The following is a 15,382-nucleotide window of genomic DNA, read 5'->3' as shown; positions in this document are numbered from 1 at the left end:
CTCAAGTTTCTACAACTGCTAGGTAGCAATGCTATCAAATACAATAAATCTGTAACCTAAACTCACATATACCATGAGACGAAGCTCAAACCTCTTCTGGCCTTGTTCACTTCCAAAGTAGGTAATAAGGTAACCATTTGTTTGGGTGCAAGAATTTTAAATCTCCCTTTGGGACATGTTATGCTGTTTCTTTTCTTTTTTTGGGGGGGGGTTGTTTGTTTGTTTGTTTTTGTCTTTTTATCTCCGATCCCGTGGCACATGGAAGTTCCCAGGCTAGAGGTCCATTTGGAGCTGTAGCCACTGGCCTATGTCACAGCCACAGCAATGCCACATCTGAGCCCCCTTTGCGACCTATACCACAGATCATGGCAACACCGGATCCTTAACCCACTGAGCAAGGCCAGGGATCGAACCTGAATCCTCATAGTTACTAGTCAGATTTGTTTCCACTGAGCCACGACAGGAACTCCTGATGTTTCTTAATGGTGCTAAGAATTTCAGGTACTCTGGTAGATGACCCAGGGTGGCTTTTTCTTTAAAGTCTAAATATCAAAGACTCATAAGCCTTAGAGCTTATAATTTACAATTCCTTTTGGCAGGAATGGGTTTCAGCAGGGTCTCAGTGTGTCAAGTTTAAGAGTAGAGTAGCTGCTCAGAAACTGCAGATTTGAGGTTTTCTGCATTATAAAGCAGGCCTAAAACATCTGGTGAAAGAGACCCAGATGTTAGCCTCAGGGGTTATAGCCAGCTGTGAAGTCTTGACCAAGGTGCTAAAATCACCTGAAACGTAGTTTATTCTTTTGAGAGAAGGATCCTGTACTTTCTCCACTTTCCCTTTCTTTCTTTATACCAACAAAGATTCATTCCAACAAAGATTTGAGGCAGCTGCATTGTACTAAATGAACTTGACATTTCCTTTCTACAATGATTTTGCTACCAGCTTCATAAAACTGGCCATTCCATTCTGATTCCAAACTATCCTTCTTCCAGGATTTTTGTTTCCCTAAATTTTTCCTATGTTTTTTGTTATTCTTGTTTTTTAATTAAAGGGAAACTACATATTGACTGGGGGAGATTGTGTGATTATACAGCATTCCACTGACTTTGTTCTAAGACAGAACATATATATACTGTGATCTTTCCTTGATCTGGTTAAAAATGACTGCATTTGATTTTGTGACTCAACACTCAGCTCAATCCAAGCCAGACAATCAAGTGCACCCTTTCCCTTAGTTTATAAAGCAACTGTCCCTTTTTTGAGTCACTGCTCTCAAACACTGCCAAATTTGTTTCAAAGATCAGGCTCACCCACTCACTATAATTTCTCCCCCCATCTCAGGATGGAAAGCCATGTTGCCCTGAATAGCAGAGCTAAAACAAGTCACGTAGGTTTGTCTTAGCTACATCATGGAGAGCTTTCTGACAGCAGATGGGTCAACCCAACGCTTTTGGGGGGAGTCTGTTTGTGTGGCTCAGAGGCTGAGCCACAGGCACCTGCCAGCTCCTCCCCCTTCCCTCCGTGGTTCCACACCTGGAGCTGATAACTCCAGTCTGAGCAGGGTCAGCTCTGAGTGCGATTTCTGGATCTTGAGTGAAAACCAACCCAACTTGGGATGCCAGGCATTCTATACCAGTATTGTCTAAACTATGTACTGCAGGATAATTGTATCAATTCAGAGGTTAACCACCATCCTTGTGGAAAGAATACCCTAGATGTCAAAGTGTAAAGATTTCTGTATGTGATTGGCCTGCCTTGCAGATTTGTAAAGCTCATCAGAATGTGAGAATTTCTGCAGTGAAGACTCGATGTTCTCAGTGTTTCCTAAACACACCTGAAGATAACACCCTTTTCCTCCATGGGAGATTTTTCAAGATCTCAGAGCACGGGTGTAGCAAGCAAGCACTTACTCCATTAAAAGTCTTCCTAGCATATAGTAGACACCTAATAAATGTGTGTAGAAAGTCCAAGAAGTACATGAATGGGTGAAATCCAATAAAGTGAGGACATATATTTCTAGGCACAGACTTGTCCTGGCAGTATGTTCTTGCTGACAGAAATACATTTAACACCACTTAACCCATGTTTATTGGGTTCCTGCTGGTTAAGAAGCTTTATGTTAGGTGTTGAGGACTGCAGATTCTAGAGCAAGATGATGGTACCATACTATCATAAGTGAAAGAGTGATAGTAAATATGTGGCCTAGGGAATATAGGTGGCAAGTGTGCGAGGAAGATTTCTGGAGAAGAGACTGAGTTGAGTCTTAAATGACAAATGAGAGTTAGCCATGCAAAGAGATGACCACGAATATATCTGATGTGTATGCATAGGAAAGTAGTCACATGTGCTGTATTTAAGTAATTATTAATCATACGTTTTATGTTTTGAAGACAAAACTTACTATCAGAAATGCTTTTATTGGGTAAGTGGACTAGCTTTATATGCGAGGAGACCAGATAACCCAGGAACATGTGTCAAAAATACTTATCCCAAACACATCAAGGAAAACAGAAACCACAAACTCAAAATAGGAAGTGCAGCATTTAACACTTAACTTGTTAAGACTGTAACTTTTGTCAGTGTCTGCGCATCCTCATTATAGGAATTCTAGTAAATTGCCACTCCACCTTTCTCACAACTGAAAAAGAGGAGTTCCCGTCGTGGCGCAGTGGTTAACAAATCCGACTAGGAACCATGAGGTTGCGGGTTCAGTCCCTGCCCTTGCTCAGTGGGTTAAGGATCCGGCGTTGCCGTGAGCTTCGGTGTAGGTCGCAGACGCGGCTCGGATCCTGCGTTGCTGTGGCTCTGGCGTAGGCCGGTGGCTACAGCTCCGATTCGACCCCTATCCTGGGAACCTCCATATGTCGCGGAAGCGGCCCAAAGAAATAGCAAAAAGACAAATAATAATAATAATAATAATAATAAAATAAAAAAGAGCCCCCTACCCATAAATGTTCCTTTGCCTAAAATGATGAAACTCTGTCTTTTCTTTCTGCCATAACCTATAAGTCTAGCCAGGGCTGCAGGAGTCCTTTGTAAGTGGAAAAGTTAGAGGCTTGACTATTTTATAGGACTTGGATCCTATGGCTGTTTCTCAAGCTGTACTGGGAGTTTCATTCGCTCACTCATTTATTCAGTCCACAGCTTTTTACTGAGTTCCTACCAAGTGACAAACTATATGCTGAGATCAGAAGATGGACTGCTTATATAGCCTCACACTGTTTTTTTCCTCCATTGAGTTAACTGTCTAATCATAGAGATGAAAATTAAAAAATAAGCACTAAAATGTTCTATAAAGTAAAATAATAGGGGAATGGACTTGTTCATGGTAGTTGTGGAAGGTTTCCTTTAAGACGTGATGATTGAACTGGGGCTGAAGTATAGAGTAGAAGTTAATTAAATAGTTCCCTTGTGGCTCAGTGGGTTAAGGAGCCCACCTCATATTGTCACTGCAACAGCTTGGATCGCTGCTGTTCTGTGGGTCTGACCCCTGGCTAGGGAACTTCTACATGTTTCAGGCACGGCCAAAAGAAAAAAGAAAAAATTAATCAAACAAAAGTGATAATGGGAAGGATGCTGGGTTAGGAAGAGCTTTTGAAAATGCCCAGGAGGGTAGGAGCCTGGCTTATTAGAGAAACTCAAAGAATTCCTTAAAGGCAGGAATAATTTATTATTTTTGAAATCCCAGCAAAGTCTAGCATGTAATCACACCCAAAATATGTTTGTTGAATGAATACCTTAACTTGGTAGATAATACCAAAATAATTCTGTCTGTTCACAGAGACATCAACCCCCTGCCTCAATCAAAAAGAAAGTGCAGGATTTCCCCTTGTGGCACAGCTAAGGATCCAGTGTTGTTCATGAGACAGCATGGGTTTGATCCCGGGCCAGGTGCAATGGGTTAAGGATCCAGCTGTGGCTTGGACTCAATACCTGGCCCTAAAATTCTATGGTGCACCTGAAAAAGAAAAAAAAAAAAAGTGCAGCCCTCACCTCACAAAGTTTTTCCTGTAAGCAAAGTGAGAAGAATGCTGCCGATTTTCGTTCAAGATCCATTACTTGAATCCATTCTTCTTTGCTTTTCCTTTCATGTATTCATTTGCTTATTCACCAAGTTTTATCAAGCACCTGACTCTGCCAGTTAGCAAAGAAGATTAAAAAAAGATGAAAATGTAGCCTCAGCCTCAAAAACGTTTTCGTCTGCCCAGATAGTATGATATGCACCAACGTTCAGAACACAGGCAGAAGAAAAAGCCCGGGCTGCATGACAGAGATAAGATGAAATATTATGAGAGGGAGGGGGATGAGAGCCCCCTTTACACTGAGATATTTGGGGAGCAAGATGGCAGTAGGCACTGAAAAAAGGATGTAGAAGAATGTTCACAAGTAGATAGGAGAGAAGGGAAAAGCCATTTCAGGTTGAGAGCAAAATGCAAAGATAAAGTCAAAGGGCAAAGTGTGTGCAAGAGGGAGGAAAAAAAACCTAGTTTTGTTGAACCATGAAAATAGAAGAAGGAAGACGTACACGAGAGGATATAAGTAAGTCATCATCAATCCTGAATCTTTCTTAAACATTTAATATTTTTATCTTTTTGACTTTGCGATGAAGTTCAAGCTTTGTGTTCAGAGTTAAGTCTTACAAAGATAATTTTGATAGAAATGTAGAGAATCCATTGGAGGAAACTGAAGCGAGGAAAAATGAAGTAGTTCAGAGGTGGGTTTGTTTATTTGTTTATTTATTTTGGCTTTTGTCTGTTTAGGGCTGCACCCCACGGCATACGGAGGTTCCCAGACTAGGGGTCAATTGGAGCTATACCTGCCAGCCTATCCCACAGACACAGCAACTCCAGATCTGCAACCTACACCACAGCTCACGACACGCCAGACCCTTAACCCACTGAGCAAGGCTAAGAATGGAACCTGCGTCCTCATGGATACCAGTCGGCTTCGTTAACCACAGAGCCACCACAGGAACTCCAGGAAGTGTTTTTAACAGTTCAGATAGGAGATACAGAACATCTTTATCAGCGTGAGATGAATTTGAGCAATACAGCAAAGGTGGAATCAAACAGTTGTGGCGACTGCTGGCCACAGGGCATGTAAAAGAAGTGGAAGATAGCATTTCAGCAACTGGTGGGAGGTGATGCCGCTCATTAACTAAGGATGTGAAACAAGAGGCAGATTTGGAGGGAATATGATGAAAGTAGCCCAGGGCCCCGAAGAAAAATACCCATTTATGTAATGCACGTTTGAACCAACTAGGAGTCTAAGCATAACAGTTTACGTGGGATATTCAAATCCAAACCACCATAAAGTAGCTCACTTTACAATAATGTTAGCATCCCATTCAAAAACGATCTGCATGGACTAGGATCTTTCAAATTTAGTCTAATACCACCCTCTAGTTTTTCTCCCAGTTGGATTATTGTCTTCGAAGACCCACCTTGAAATTTACTTTCTGTAGTTGTCTCAACTCTTACTTCAACACAGCCTACACCTTAAACTTGCTAATTGTTTTAAAGTCACATATCAGGAGTTCCCGTCGTGGCGCAGTGGTTAACGAATCCGACTAGGAACCATGAGGTTGCGGGTTCGGTCCCTGCCCTTGCTCAGTGGGTTAACGATCCGGCGTTGCCGTGAGCTGTGGTGTAGGTCGCAGACTCGGCTCGGATCCCGTGTTGCTGTGGCTCTGGCATAGGCTGGCAGCTACAGCTCCGATTCGACCCCTAGCCTGGGAACCTCCATATGCCACAGGAGTGGCCCAAGAAATGGCAAAAAATAAAAATAAAAAATAAATAAATAAATAAATAAATAAATAAAACGATTAAAGTCACATATCAAAATCACATCTCTATTGCCCATATTATTTTCCATATTATTGCTTTCATCTGAAAATTTTTGTTCCCACCCAATTTTTTAGGAATCACCCCAGGACTATACTATTTTGAAGCCTATCTTCACAGAACTAATTGTCCATTTCATTCTTTCTTTTTTTTGTATCCCCACCCAACTGTTTATACACCTATTGTTTCATTTTTCATCAAATGCATGTGTGATTGTATCCCTCTTACTTAATTATAAGTGGTTTTTTTTGATATAGAGAAATGTACACCTCGATTTCTTGATGATGACAAGTGTTCAGAAAACTTAATTAAAACCAGATTTCTGCCAACATACATTCATGATACTAAAAGTAGTAAAATTCAGTAGGAAAATACAAATATTTGAATTCTCATAGGTTATATTTAGTCTAAAGGAAACAATATCAGACACTAAGTTAAAGCAGAGCTTCTCAGCTTGAACATGAGTAAAAATCATCAGGTTCTAGGGCCCAGCTTGAGATTTTGATTCAATAGACCTGGGGCGGGGCCATGAATTTACATTTCTAACAAATTCACATGTGATGCTGATGCTGCTAGACAGAGGAAGGTGTACTGAGGAGCACTGGTTTCAAGAGTCAGTCTGACGTCAGAATGCCTGGACTTAAATTCCATCACCACAATTCAGTGGCTTTACGGTTTTAAGGTGTCAAATCTCCTTAAGCCACAGATTCCTTACCTCTAAAATGGCAATAGTAATGGACCCCCTTGGGACTGATGTGAGAACTAAAATAGCCCATCTGGAGTTCCCGTAGTGGCAAAATGGAAACGAATCTGACTAAGAACCATGAGGTTTCGGGTTTGATCCCTGGCCTCGCTCAGTGGGTTAAGGATCTGGCGTTGCCATGAGCCGTGGTGTAGGTCACAGACGCAACTCGGATCTGGCGTTGCTGTGGCTGTGTCAATCGGCTGGCAGCAACAGCTCCGATTAGACTCCTAACCTGGGAACCTCCATATGCACCAGACAAAAAAATAAAAATAAAAATAAATAAAATAGCCCATCTATAAAATGTGCTTCTTGGAGTATCTGATACATGGCATAGGCTCAAAAATTAGGTGTTGGTAAGAATACTTAATGATACAAAAAAGCCAACAGATTCCTAGAGAGCAGGGGTTATTAAACTGTGGCCTGAAGTTAGATCTATCTGTTTTGGTAATGCTAGCGAACTAAGAATAGTTTTGAATTTATTATTTATTATTATTATTGTTGTTGTTGTTGTTGTTTTCAGGGTTGCACCTGTGGCACTTGGAGGTTCCTGGGCTAGGGGTCGAATCGGAACTGCAGTTGCTGGCCCTTGCCACAGCCACAGCAACGCCAGATCTGAGCCACATCTGTGACCTAACACCACAGCTTGCAGCAGCACTGGATCCTTTAACCTGCTGAGCAAGGCCAGGGATTGAACCTGCATCCTCGTGGATGCTGGTAGGATTCTTAACCTGCTGAGCCACCATGGAAATTCCATGAATAGTTTTAAATTTTTTAAATGATTGAAAAATACCAAAAGAAAAATATTTTCTAACATGGGAAATTATACAAAATTCAATTTTAGTGCCCATAAATAACGTGTTATTGAACACAGCCCCACAAATTTGTTTACATATTGCCTATGGGGGCTTTTGTGCTACAGTAATGGAGTTGAGTAGTTACATGACGGAAACCATATGGCCAGGAAAGCCTGCATTGTATACTCACTCTCTGGCTCTTTACATTAAAAGGTTGCCAGTCTCTAATATGGCACAAAGTGACTTTATCAGTAAATTATTGAGGCTAGAATCATCACTGTTTCTGGTCTCTAAAGTGGCAATAATATTCAGTGGCTGTAGTGTTTTGTTCTTTAATATAGTTGTACCAAGGTAATGAAGAATTCTGAGGAACCGAATAAAGAGAATTGGGAGATAGGATGAATTTGAGGGAGAAGTGGTAAAATGAAATAATTACCATTAAAGCTCCTCAACCCAGGAAATGCTATCAGATGTCCCAACCCACTTTTTAAAGAAAGCAATATTTATTGTCCTTTTCTGATTATAAACGCAATACATGATTACGGTATTTGGAAAATACAAAAAAATGTACACAGAATATAAATCGGTCATATTCCCAAGAGTAGAGATAACCATGCTTAGACATTTTTTACAAAACTGGGGTGTTACTGTACAAAATGGTTATATATTTCTAATGTAACATTTCTCCAACATCCTCATATTCTCTCAACACTGTCTGATGGGCAATGATATTCCATTGTTTGGAAATGTCATAGCTCATTTAATTATCGCCTCCTTATTGGGTCTTAAGACTGTGTGATGGTTTGTAAATAATGCTACAGCAAACTTGCCTATGACTTCTGAAAAAAAAAATCTATGATTTTTTTCCCACAATGACAAAGTATTATAATAAAACAACTTCTGCCTAAATTTGGGCTGCTTTCCAGGAAAAGAAAGAGAAGATTGGAGACATGGGTTGTTAATCAGGACAGTCTCTCTCTCATTTTTCCAGATTTCTAACCATACCGAGATTTCCACATGAAGACCAGTAACATTAAACAACTTCTCTTATCTTTGACCAACTATGTTTATTTATTTTTCTCTACACCCCACTCTTAAATCCATACCCTTACAATCAAAATAAAACATTTTTTTTGTTTTGTTAATTCCCCCTTCCCTTAGAAAGAAAGGCAATAATCTTATCAAAAATATTTTATTTACAAAAAATTCAATTATACTATACATCCTATACTGGAAATACATTGAATAATTGCTAAAATAAATACAGGCAATTAATTCAATCTTTTATAAGAATGAGAGAATTTTGACATTTGAATGTTATCAAAGCTTAACTTAGAACATAAATAGTTAAAAAGGCAAACTCAAGTTTTAGTCTCATTAAATGGCATGATGTGTTTTCCACAAGCTCTCCAATCAGTGAAGAGTCCAAGCTGAAGAATGTGATGTACCTTTTTGTACTCTGAAGGTAGAACGTGCAGTTTTTTCTTAGGCAGAATAGATGGAACATAGATGTCTGCATAAAAAGAAAGCAGAAAGGCAGGGAGCACATGGTTGAACACCTCTCCCCATTTCTGCTTCATCACAATACTTTTTATGCAACTATTCATGTGTTCAATTGTTTTTAACACAGGTCTACACAGCACCAGCTACAAGGCAAGATGGGTCATGTCAAAAATCAAAAATGAATAACTGAGGCCTTGGCGTATCTAAATTAACCAGACTCATGGTACCTGTCTATCAGTTTTTTTTTTTTATGTGCCAATACTGGATACAACTCTTAAATCCTTGATATCACATCATCTAGGTAAACACACTTATGTCGGCCAAGAACAGGAGAGGGGAAGCAATTGTCTGTGTAATTCAGAAAAAAATGTTCCCTAGAAAGTAAAAGAGGATGCTTAGAGCTTGATTCTGCCAATTCTGAATCTGTATGCTTTATCCAGATTATAATGTATCCCATTCACCCGTATAAACCTCATACTAACAAGTAAAGTGACTTGACAAGCTGGAAAAAAAAAAGTAGGTAACATATACCTACAGGGCAGGATTCCGTGAATACAGGTCATGGAACAAAATGATGAACTGCATTGTATCTGTCGAAATTATACAGATAATTTTTCCACTCTCCGATTTTACTCAGCCTGAGAAAACGGTGTGAGAACACACTGTGTGAATCTGCAAATCTTACTTATTTTCAATACTCAGGTTTTGTCCAGTGCTGGATGCTTAGTGATTAGAACTAGCATTCCCTTTTCTTACTATTATGAAAAAATTGCACTTTTCTACCCCTTTGGCCTTGATTTTTCAATGGTTTCTTTTTTTGTACACAAAAGTATGAATTTCTACTCCTGAAGGGTGACAGGTATATTGACCTTCTCTAAAAGAAATGAAAAAGGTAAAATATTGAAAGTTTAAATACTTTTTCACAGAAATAAACTATTCCATTTTAAAGGTAGAGAGAGAGAGAGACACATTTTATTCTTTCTATCATGAACAACATCAGTCAACCAAGCTTCACATTTTGGGCAGGATTTTTTTAAGTATGAATTTTTTCAGAACCTATTTTATTTCTTTTTTTTTTAAAAAAAGGAAGAACAGGTGTATTTTGGCAGAGAAGTAAAATATAAAATATGCAAAATTTGTTTTAAAATTGGCATACAAAATTTTAAAACACAGTACAATTATATAAAAATACAGCACAGCCAATGGCCTGTAAAATTTCCTTTGGCATTTCATTTGGTAGAGTTAAACAGAAAAACCTTTCTTTAAAAAAAAAAAAAAATTAGCTATCGACACAGTCCATAAGTTAGGTTGTATATGTTGAAAGAACTTTTCCTTGAGTTTCCGAAATCCTTTTCTTCCATGATAACCCACATAAAGCATGACTAGTGAGGTATATAGGGCAAAACACTGTTAGGCGGATGTACAGTAAGGAAAAAGTGCATAAACAAAGAATTCTTCCCATTTTCCTAGAAATAACAGGTTAAATCTGAGTTCTTCTTGATGTATCATTTGACTTTGGCAGAATTAAAATAAACCCATAAAATGTCTTTGTTCAAGTCCCAGCAGCAGTGATATGTCTCCTTGGGTGGCATTATCTGATGCCACAATACTGTACAGTCCCTAGAGGAACTAAGGTTTTGTGTGTGTCTGCAAGTGTAACTGCAAACATCAAACAATGTAAGATCATACATCAAGCACCATGTCGTACTGTTGTCCCTTCTTCCGCCGGCCACATTTATTGATGAGAACCACATACAGTGTCAAAAGCATGACCCAATAGCATGCATAGAGCAACGTTCCAACAATTAAAACTGTCTGTTTGGATTCTGAGAATGGCTTTTTAGATTCCTTATAAATGGTGAAAATCACACCACCCAGGAGGATTGTAAACCAAACTGACACTGGAATGAGTCCTATGAAATTCACAACGATGGTTTTCCTTCCAGATGTGCCCCAGCCAGCTTTGTTTATCGTTGCAATGGCAAACATCTTGGCGGGAAGTAAACTTGACATGTACAACACCGAGTAGAGGGACATGAAGACCATGACGATATTTCCTCTAAGGCAGCTGGCAAAGGATGATTTTATGAGACCTACTAACTGGACAGTTAACAAGAAGAGGAGGATGTTCCAAATTTTACCCCTGTAGAAGAGCTGGATTACTGTGGCAATGAGAAAGAAAGGGAAGAACCCGGTGATAACTGCCTCATAGGTCATCCACAAGTGATGCTTATGAAACCACATCGCATTGTACAGCCACTCTCGGAAGTAGGACTTGCTCCAACGGGTCTGCTGGTTTAACCATCTGAGATATTCTATAGGCGTCTCAGTAAGGCACTTGGACCGAGCTGTGTATTTTGTTGCATAGCCCAGACTCAGCACTCGGTTCGTTAGATGCCTGTCATCTCCAAAACTACATTGGCTGCCCATAAACTCTTGATTGTACCAGTCTTCCACAAATTCATGCAGTAAGGAGTTTCTGTACATCCCCAGAGGTCCACTAATGCACTGGACACATCCAAAATAAGACTGGCAGGCCCTTTCTATGTTAAAAGCCATCCAGTATCTCACACTGCTGAGGAAGGAGATCCAGGAATCATACTTGTTTAAAATCTGCAGGAAGAAAAAAATAAGTAAATGAAGGTCAACCTCAGCTAAAAATGCCACCCAAATCGGCTCCATTGTGAGTTTAGCGCCTGGAATGATGTTTCTTTAGCCTTCAATGTGGCTTCTTTCTTCTTTTTCACATGATTTTACTTTACTTTATGTACCACTGGATTAATTTGTTAAGCTGTGTGTTATATGTTAAGACTCACTGACAATGTTTTTTCCATTTCATCACTCTGTACTCTTTTTGCTGTGTGTTTTACTTCTTGCGTTTGTCGTTACGTTAAAATATTGAGTCTTTTTAGGCATTAGTTCTCAGCCCTTACATTCTTCTCCCACTCTCTCTTACCATCCAATATTTGAAAAATTTTAAGTCCTATTCTCTTCTGCTCTGTTAATTTTTTACTCATCCAGAGTTAAAATTTTTCTCATAATTTTATGCTATGAAATTTGGAATGAGTAAAAAATTAGTAATGAGTAAAAACACTATTGTTCTCCTTCATCTCCTTCATCCCCATCTTTAGCAATGCCAGTGATAAAAGGGTTTGCTATGGCTTCACCCCAAAACTTGAAAATCCCGAAATAATGTTCTATATAAAGGCTATTAAAAATCATCAGCTTTCAGGGCAGTATTTCTTAATTCTCTCCCCTGTTTCAATTTTGTTCAGTTTTTATCTGGGTTTTGCATGCTTCTTGTTCGTCACCCAAGTATTCCTTTGTCCATCTAGTGCATTTTCTTTGCCTTTACTCGTACCATGCATTTACAAAAGGGGTCATACAGCAGCACGATGCCTAAATTCCATGTGCTTCTCACCTTTTACTAAAATTTAATTGCACTTTTGCACAAGACTCACTTTATTATTCATATATTTGTTGTCCTATTCCACAAAGTTCAAATCACTTTCATTGCTATTTACTTCACTAATTTTTTTTCTCCATTGAGGGCAAATAATGGGAAATAAGTAATAATTGGAAAACTCAGGTTAATTAATTGTTTCTTTAACTTTCTTTTTAGGGCTGCACCTGTAGCATATGGAAGTTCCTGGGCTAGGGGTCAAATCACAGCTGCAGCTGCCAACCTACACCACAGTGGCAAAACTGGATCCGAGCCACATCTGCAACCTATACCACAGCTCACAGCATTGCAGATCCTTAACCCACTGCATGAGGCCAGGGATAGAACCCCCATCCTCACGGAGACTATGTTGGGTTTTTAACTGGTGGAGCCACAATGGGAGCTCCTCTTTGACTTTTTCACAATTGCAAATCTGAGTTGCCACTTCCCTTTTTTCCTTTGTTTTCTAATTTGGATTTTTGACCAACCACACATTGCTCAGCTTTTAAATACATAGGTACACAATATAGAATCCATTCTCTACCATACTTCCATTTTTTTAACCCTCATACTAAATGAGTTCCGACATCTTTTTATCAGAACGTTAAGTTGTAGCTCAAGAAGATATGGGAGATATCATTACATATTTATATCATATTTTATATAGCTTTTCAGCCACTACATACATGTGTTATAGGATTAAGCAAAGAAATCCTAGATTATTTCAATTTAGATGGCAGAAGAGAAAGCAAAGCAGATCAAAGGCACATTCTAGTGTTTCTCCAGCACCAGAAATAATACCTGGCATAGAGTTTAGTGTGTGATAATAAATGTATGTTCGAGGAGGCAGTGAGTGAGGGGGTTCCTAAAAACGACTCCTGCGAAAAAGGGAAGCCATACGCACCTGGACATCTCCTCCGACACCTCCAACCATGGGGTCTTCTTCTAAAACTTTCACCATCTCCACAGATGAGGCAGGGTCAAGCATGGTGTCTGAATCACAAACCTGCATGGAAGGTAAGAAATGAGTTAAAGGAAAGAAGATGATGAGTGTGTTCCATACAGTCAAAACGGGGCATATTCATTATGTTTTCAGCCTTAATGTCACAAGGCCTCAACAAGCAAGTATAATGGGGACTATAATGGGGACGATAGAGTTTGTTATATTACAGCCCATACAGAGAGCTTGCAAGCTCAGTAGTTCAGTTAACAACACTTCAGAAGAGCTGAAGTGATGAGGTAGGCGTGTCATGTTGATGACCAGCGTTGCCCAGTTTGCCAAGGATGTTCCCAAGTAATATCCTAGGTTTCCAGGATGTGAAAATGTGTTCACTGATCACCACAGATGTCTCTCCTTTTTTAATTGACTAAGATAAAGCTTTCAAATATCTTATCCCTCAGGTCTGAATGATGATCAGAAATTCCTATGATAATACAGAAAAGGAAGCACTTTTAACAGTGATTATATTTTAATGTGGTGAATATACTTCTTCTACAGCTGGTTGCGTAATTCTGAAGCAAGATGTCCATATGACCTAGGCTTAGCTGATGACATTCTATCAGAATGAAAATTAGCTTGATGGTCAGACCACTTTTTTATTCTAGCATGTTCAATATTCACCTAGCTCTTTATAAACAAAAGCACATGTAAGTTACCTTAAACTATTCCAGAAATGCTACTTGTTATTCTTAAAAATAAACTTTATATAGGCCAAAAAGGCAATCTGGAAACCAAACCAGCTACAACTTCGACTATTAGGATTTGTCTATACCCATGAACTGCTCACAGAAATTTCTACTAGAGGCCAAAGGTGCAGGGTTATAAATTGTAGTTTTCCTTCCACGCTGATTTATAAACTTACTGGAAAATGAAAAAGAATAAAGGAGATGAGAAACCAAGATATTACTGTGTATTCATAAAGCTTACGTGGAGAATAGGGCTTAAATCTGTGGAGTAGCAGCCTTTGTAATTATGTCCCCCAGAATGAGTCAGATGCATCAGTTCCAAATAGCATTTAAGTGGGCCAGCCTCCTCCTAAGGACACCTTTAAAAGGTATGCAGATGCCTACTCCTTGGTGGTAGGCAGAAGGGGGAAGGAGGGGCTGGGTTACCCCTTACTCCTTCCACATTCAACAATCAGATTTTTTTTTTTTTTTTTTTTTTTTTTTTTTGCTTTTTAGGGCTGCACCTGAGGCATATGGAAGTTTCCAGGCTAGGGTTCAAATCAGAGCTGCAGTTGCCAACCTATGCCACAGCCACAGCCTCAGCCTCAGCAATGCAGGAGCGGAGCAGTGTCTGTGACCTGCACCACAGCTCAGGGCAATGCTGGATCCTTAACCCACTGAATGAGCCTGGGCTCGAACCTACAGCCTCATGGATGCTAGTCAGATTCGTTTCCACTGAGCCACAATGGGAGCTCTACCAATCAGATTAAGTCACTTCTTTTAAGGAGAAATTAGGTAGGTTATACCTATGGATGGAGTTTAATCAAAGAAAATCAGAAGTGGGAAAAGAACAGCCACCTCATTATCCTGACTAATGCTAATAGCATTGTATTCTTTTCTGGAGAATGCAGCCAGGCCCTAATAGATAGAAACTGATCAAAGCTGACATGTAATGAAACAGGTTCACAGCCACATGCAAGCAAAAAGTGATATGATCAGTAGAGATAGGAGCGTTATCTCCAATTCCATTATTTTCCTGTGTAGTCTGGCTATATGTATGAATTTAATCAACATTTAGTCTATTTATATCACGAGTAAATATTTTTACATTTCTCCAAATGACTTTATAAAAATAGAGATTTGATATATCAGTTTGGAATGAAAAAAATATGAAAATAATGTTTAGAAGCATGAACTCAGAGTTGATGGGAGCTTTATATATGTATATGGCGTGAGTCCCTCACATATATTGTAGGACATCCCAACATTTAAAAAAAAAAGTCCTGTCTTAAAAAATGTGTCTGTCTTAATTTTATTAATAGTTCTTTTTTCTGAAAAGCTATTAATTAATATATATTAAGGAGGAATGTTGATGAAAACAGTAATTCAAGT

The 15,382-nt window shown here is 39.1% G+C and overlaps 1 protein-coding gene across 1 annotated transcript in view; it reads right to left on the bottom strand.

Annotated features, from left to right (window-relative positions):
• Positions 1-9,830: 9,830 nt before the first annotated feature.
• HAS2 (hyaluronan synthase 2) overlaps positions 9,831-15,382 on the bottom strand; it is a 30,379-nt gene continuing 24,827 nt past the window's right edge. The window contains 2 exon segments of the mRNA NM_214053.1: positions 9,831-11,496; positions 13,230-13,331. Coding sequence (NP_999218.1) covers positions 10,567-11,496; positions 13,230-13,331 — 1,032 coding nt within the window. The 3' untranslated portion in view covers positions 9,831-10,566.

This window comes from Sus scrofa, chromosome 4, assembly GCF_054392235.1.
Source record: "Sus scrofa isolate SSC_HxYL_T2T_F1_AM1 chromosome 4, Sscrofa_HxYL_maternal_Yorkshire_Landrace_v2.0, whole genome shotgun sequence".
Classification (NCBI taxonomy): domain Eukaryota; kingdom Metazoa; phylum Chordata; class Mammalia; order Artiodactyla; family Suidae; genus Sus; species Sus scrofa.
The sequence above is the reverse complement of the archived record's forward strand: the minus strand, read 5'-3'. Positions and strand labels throughout refer to the sequence as shown.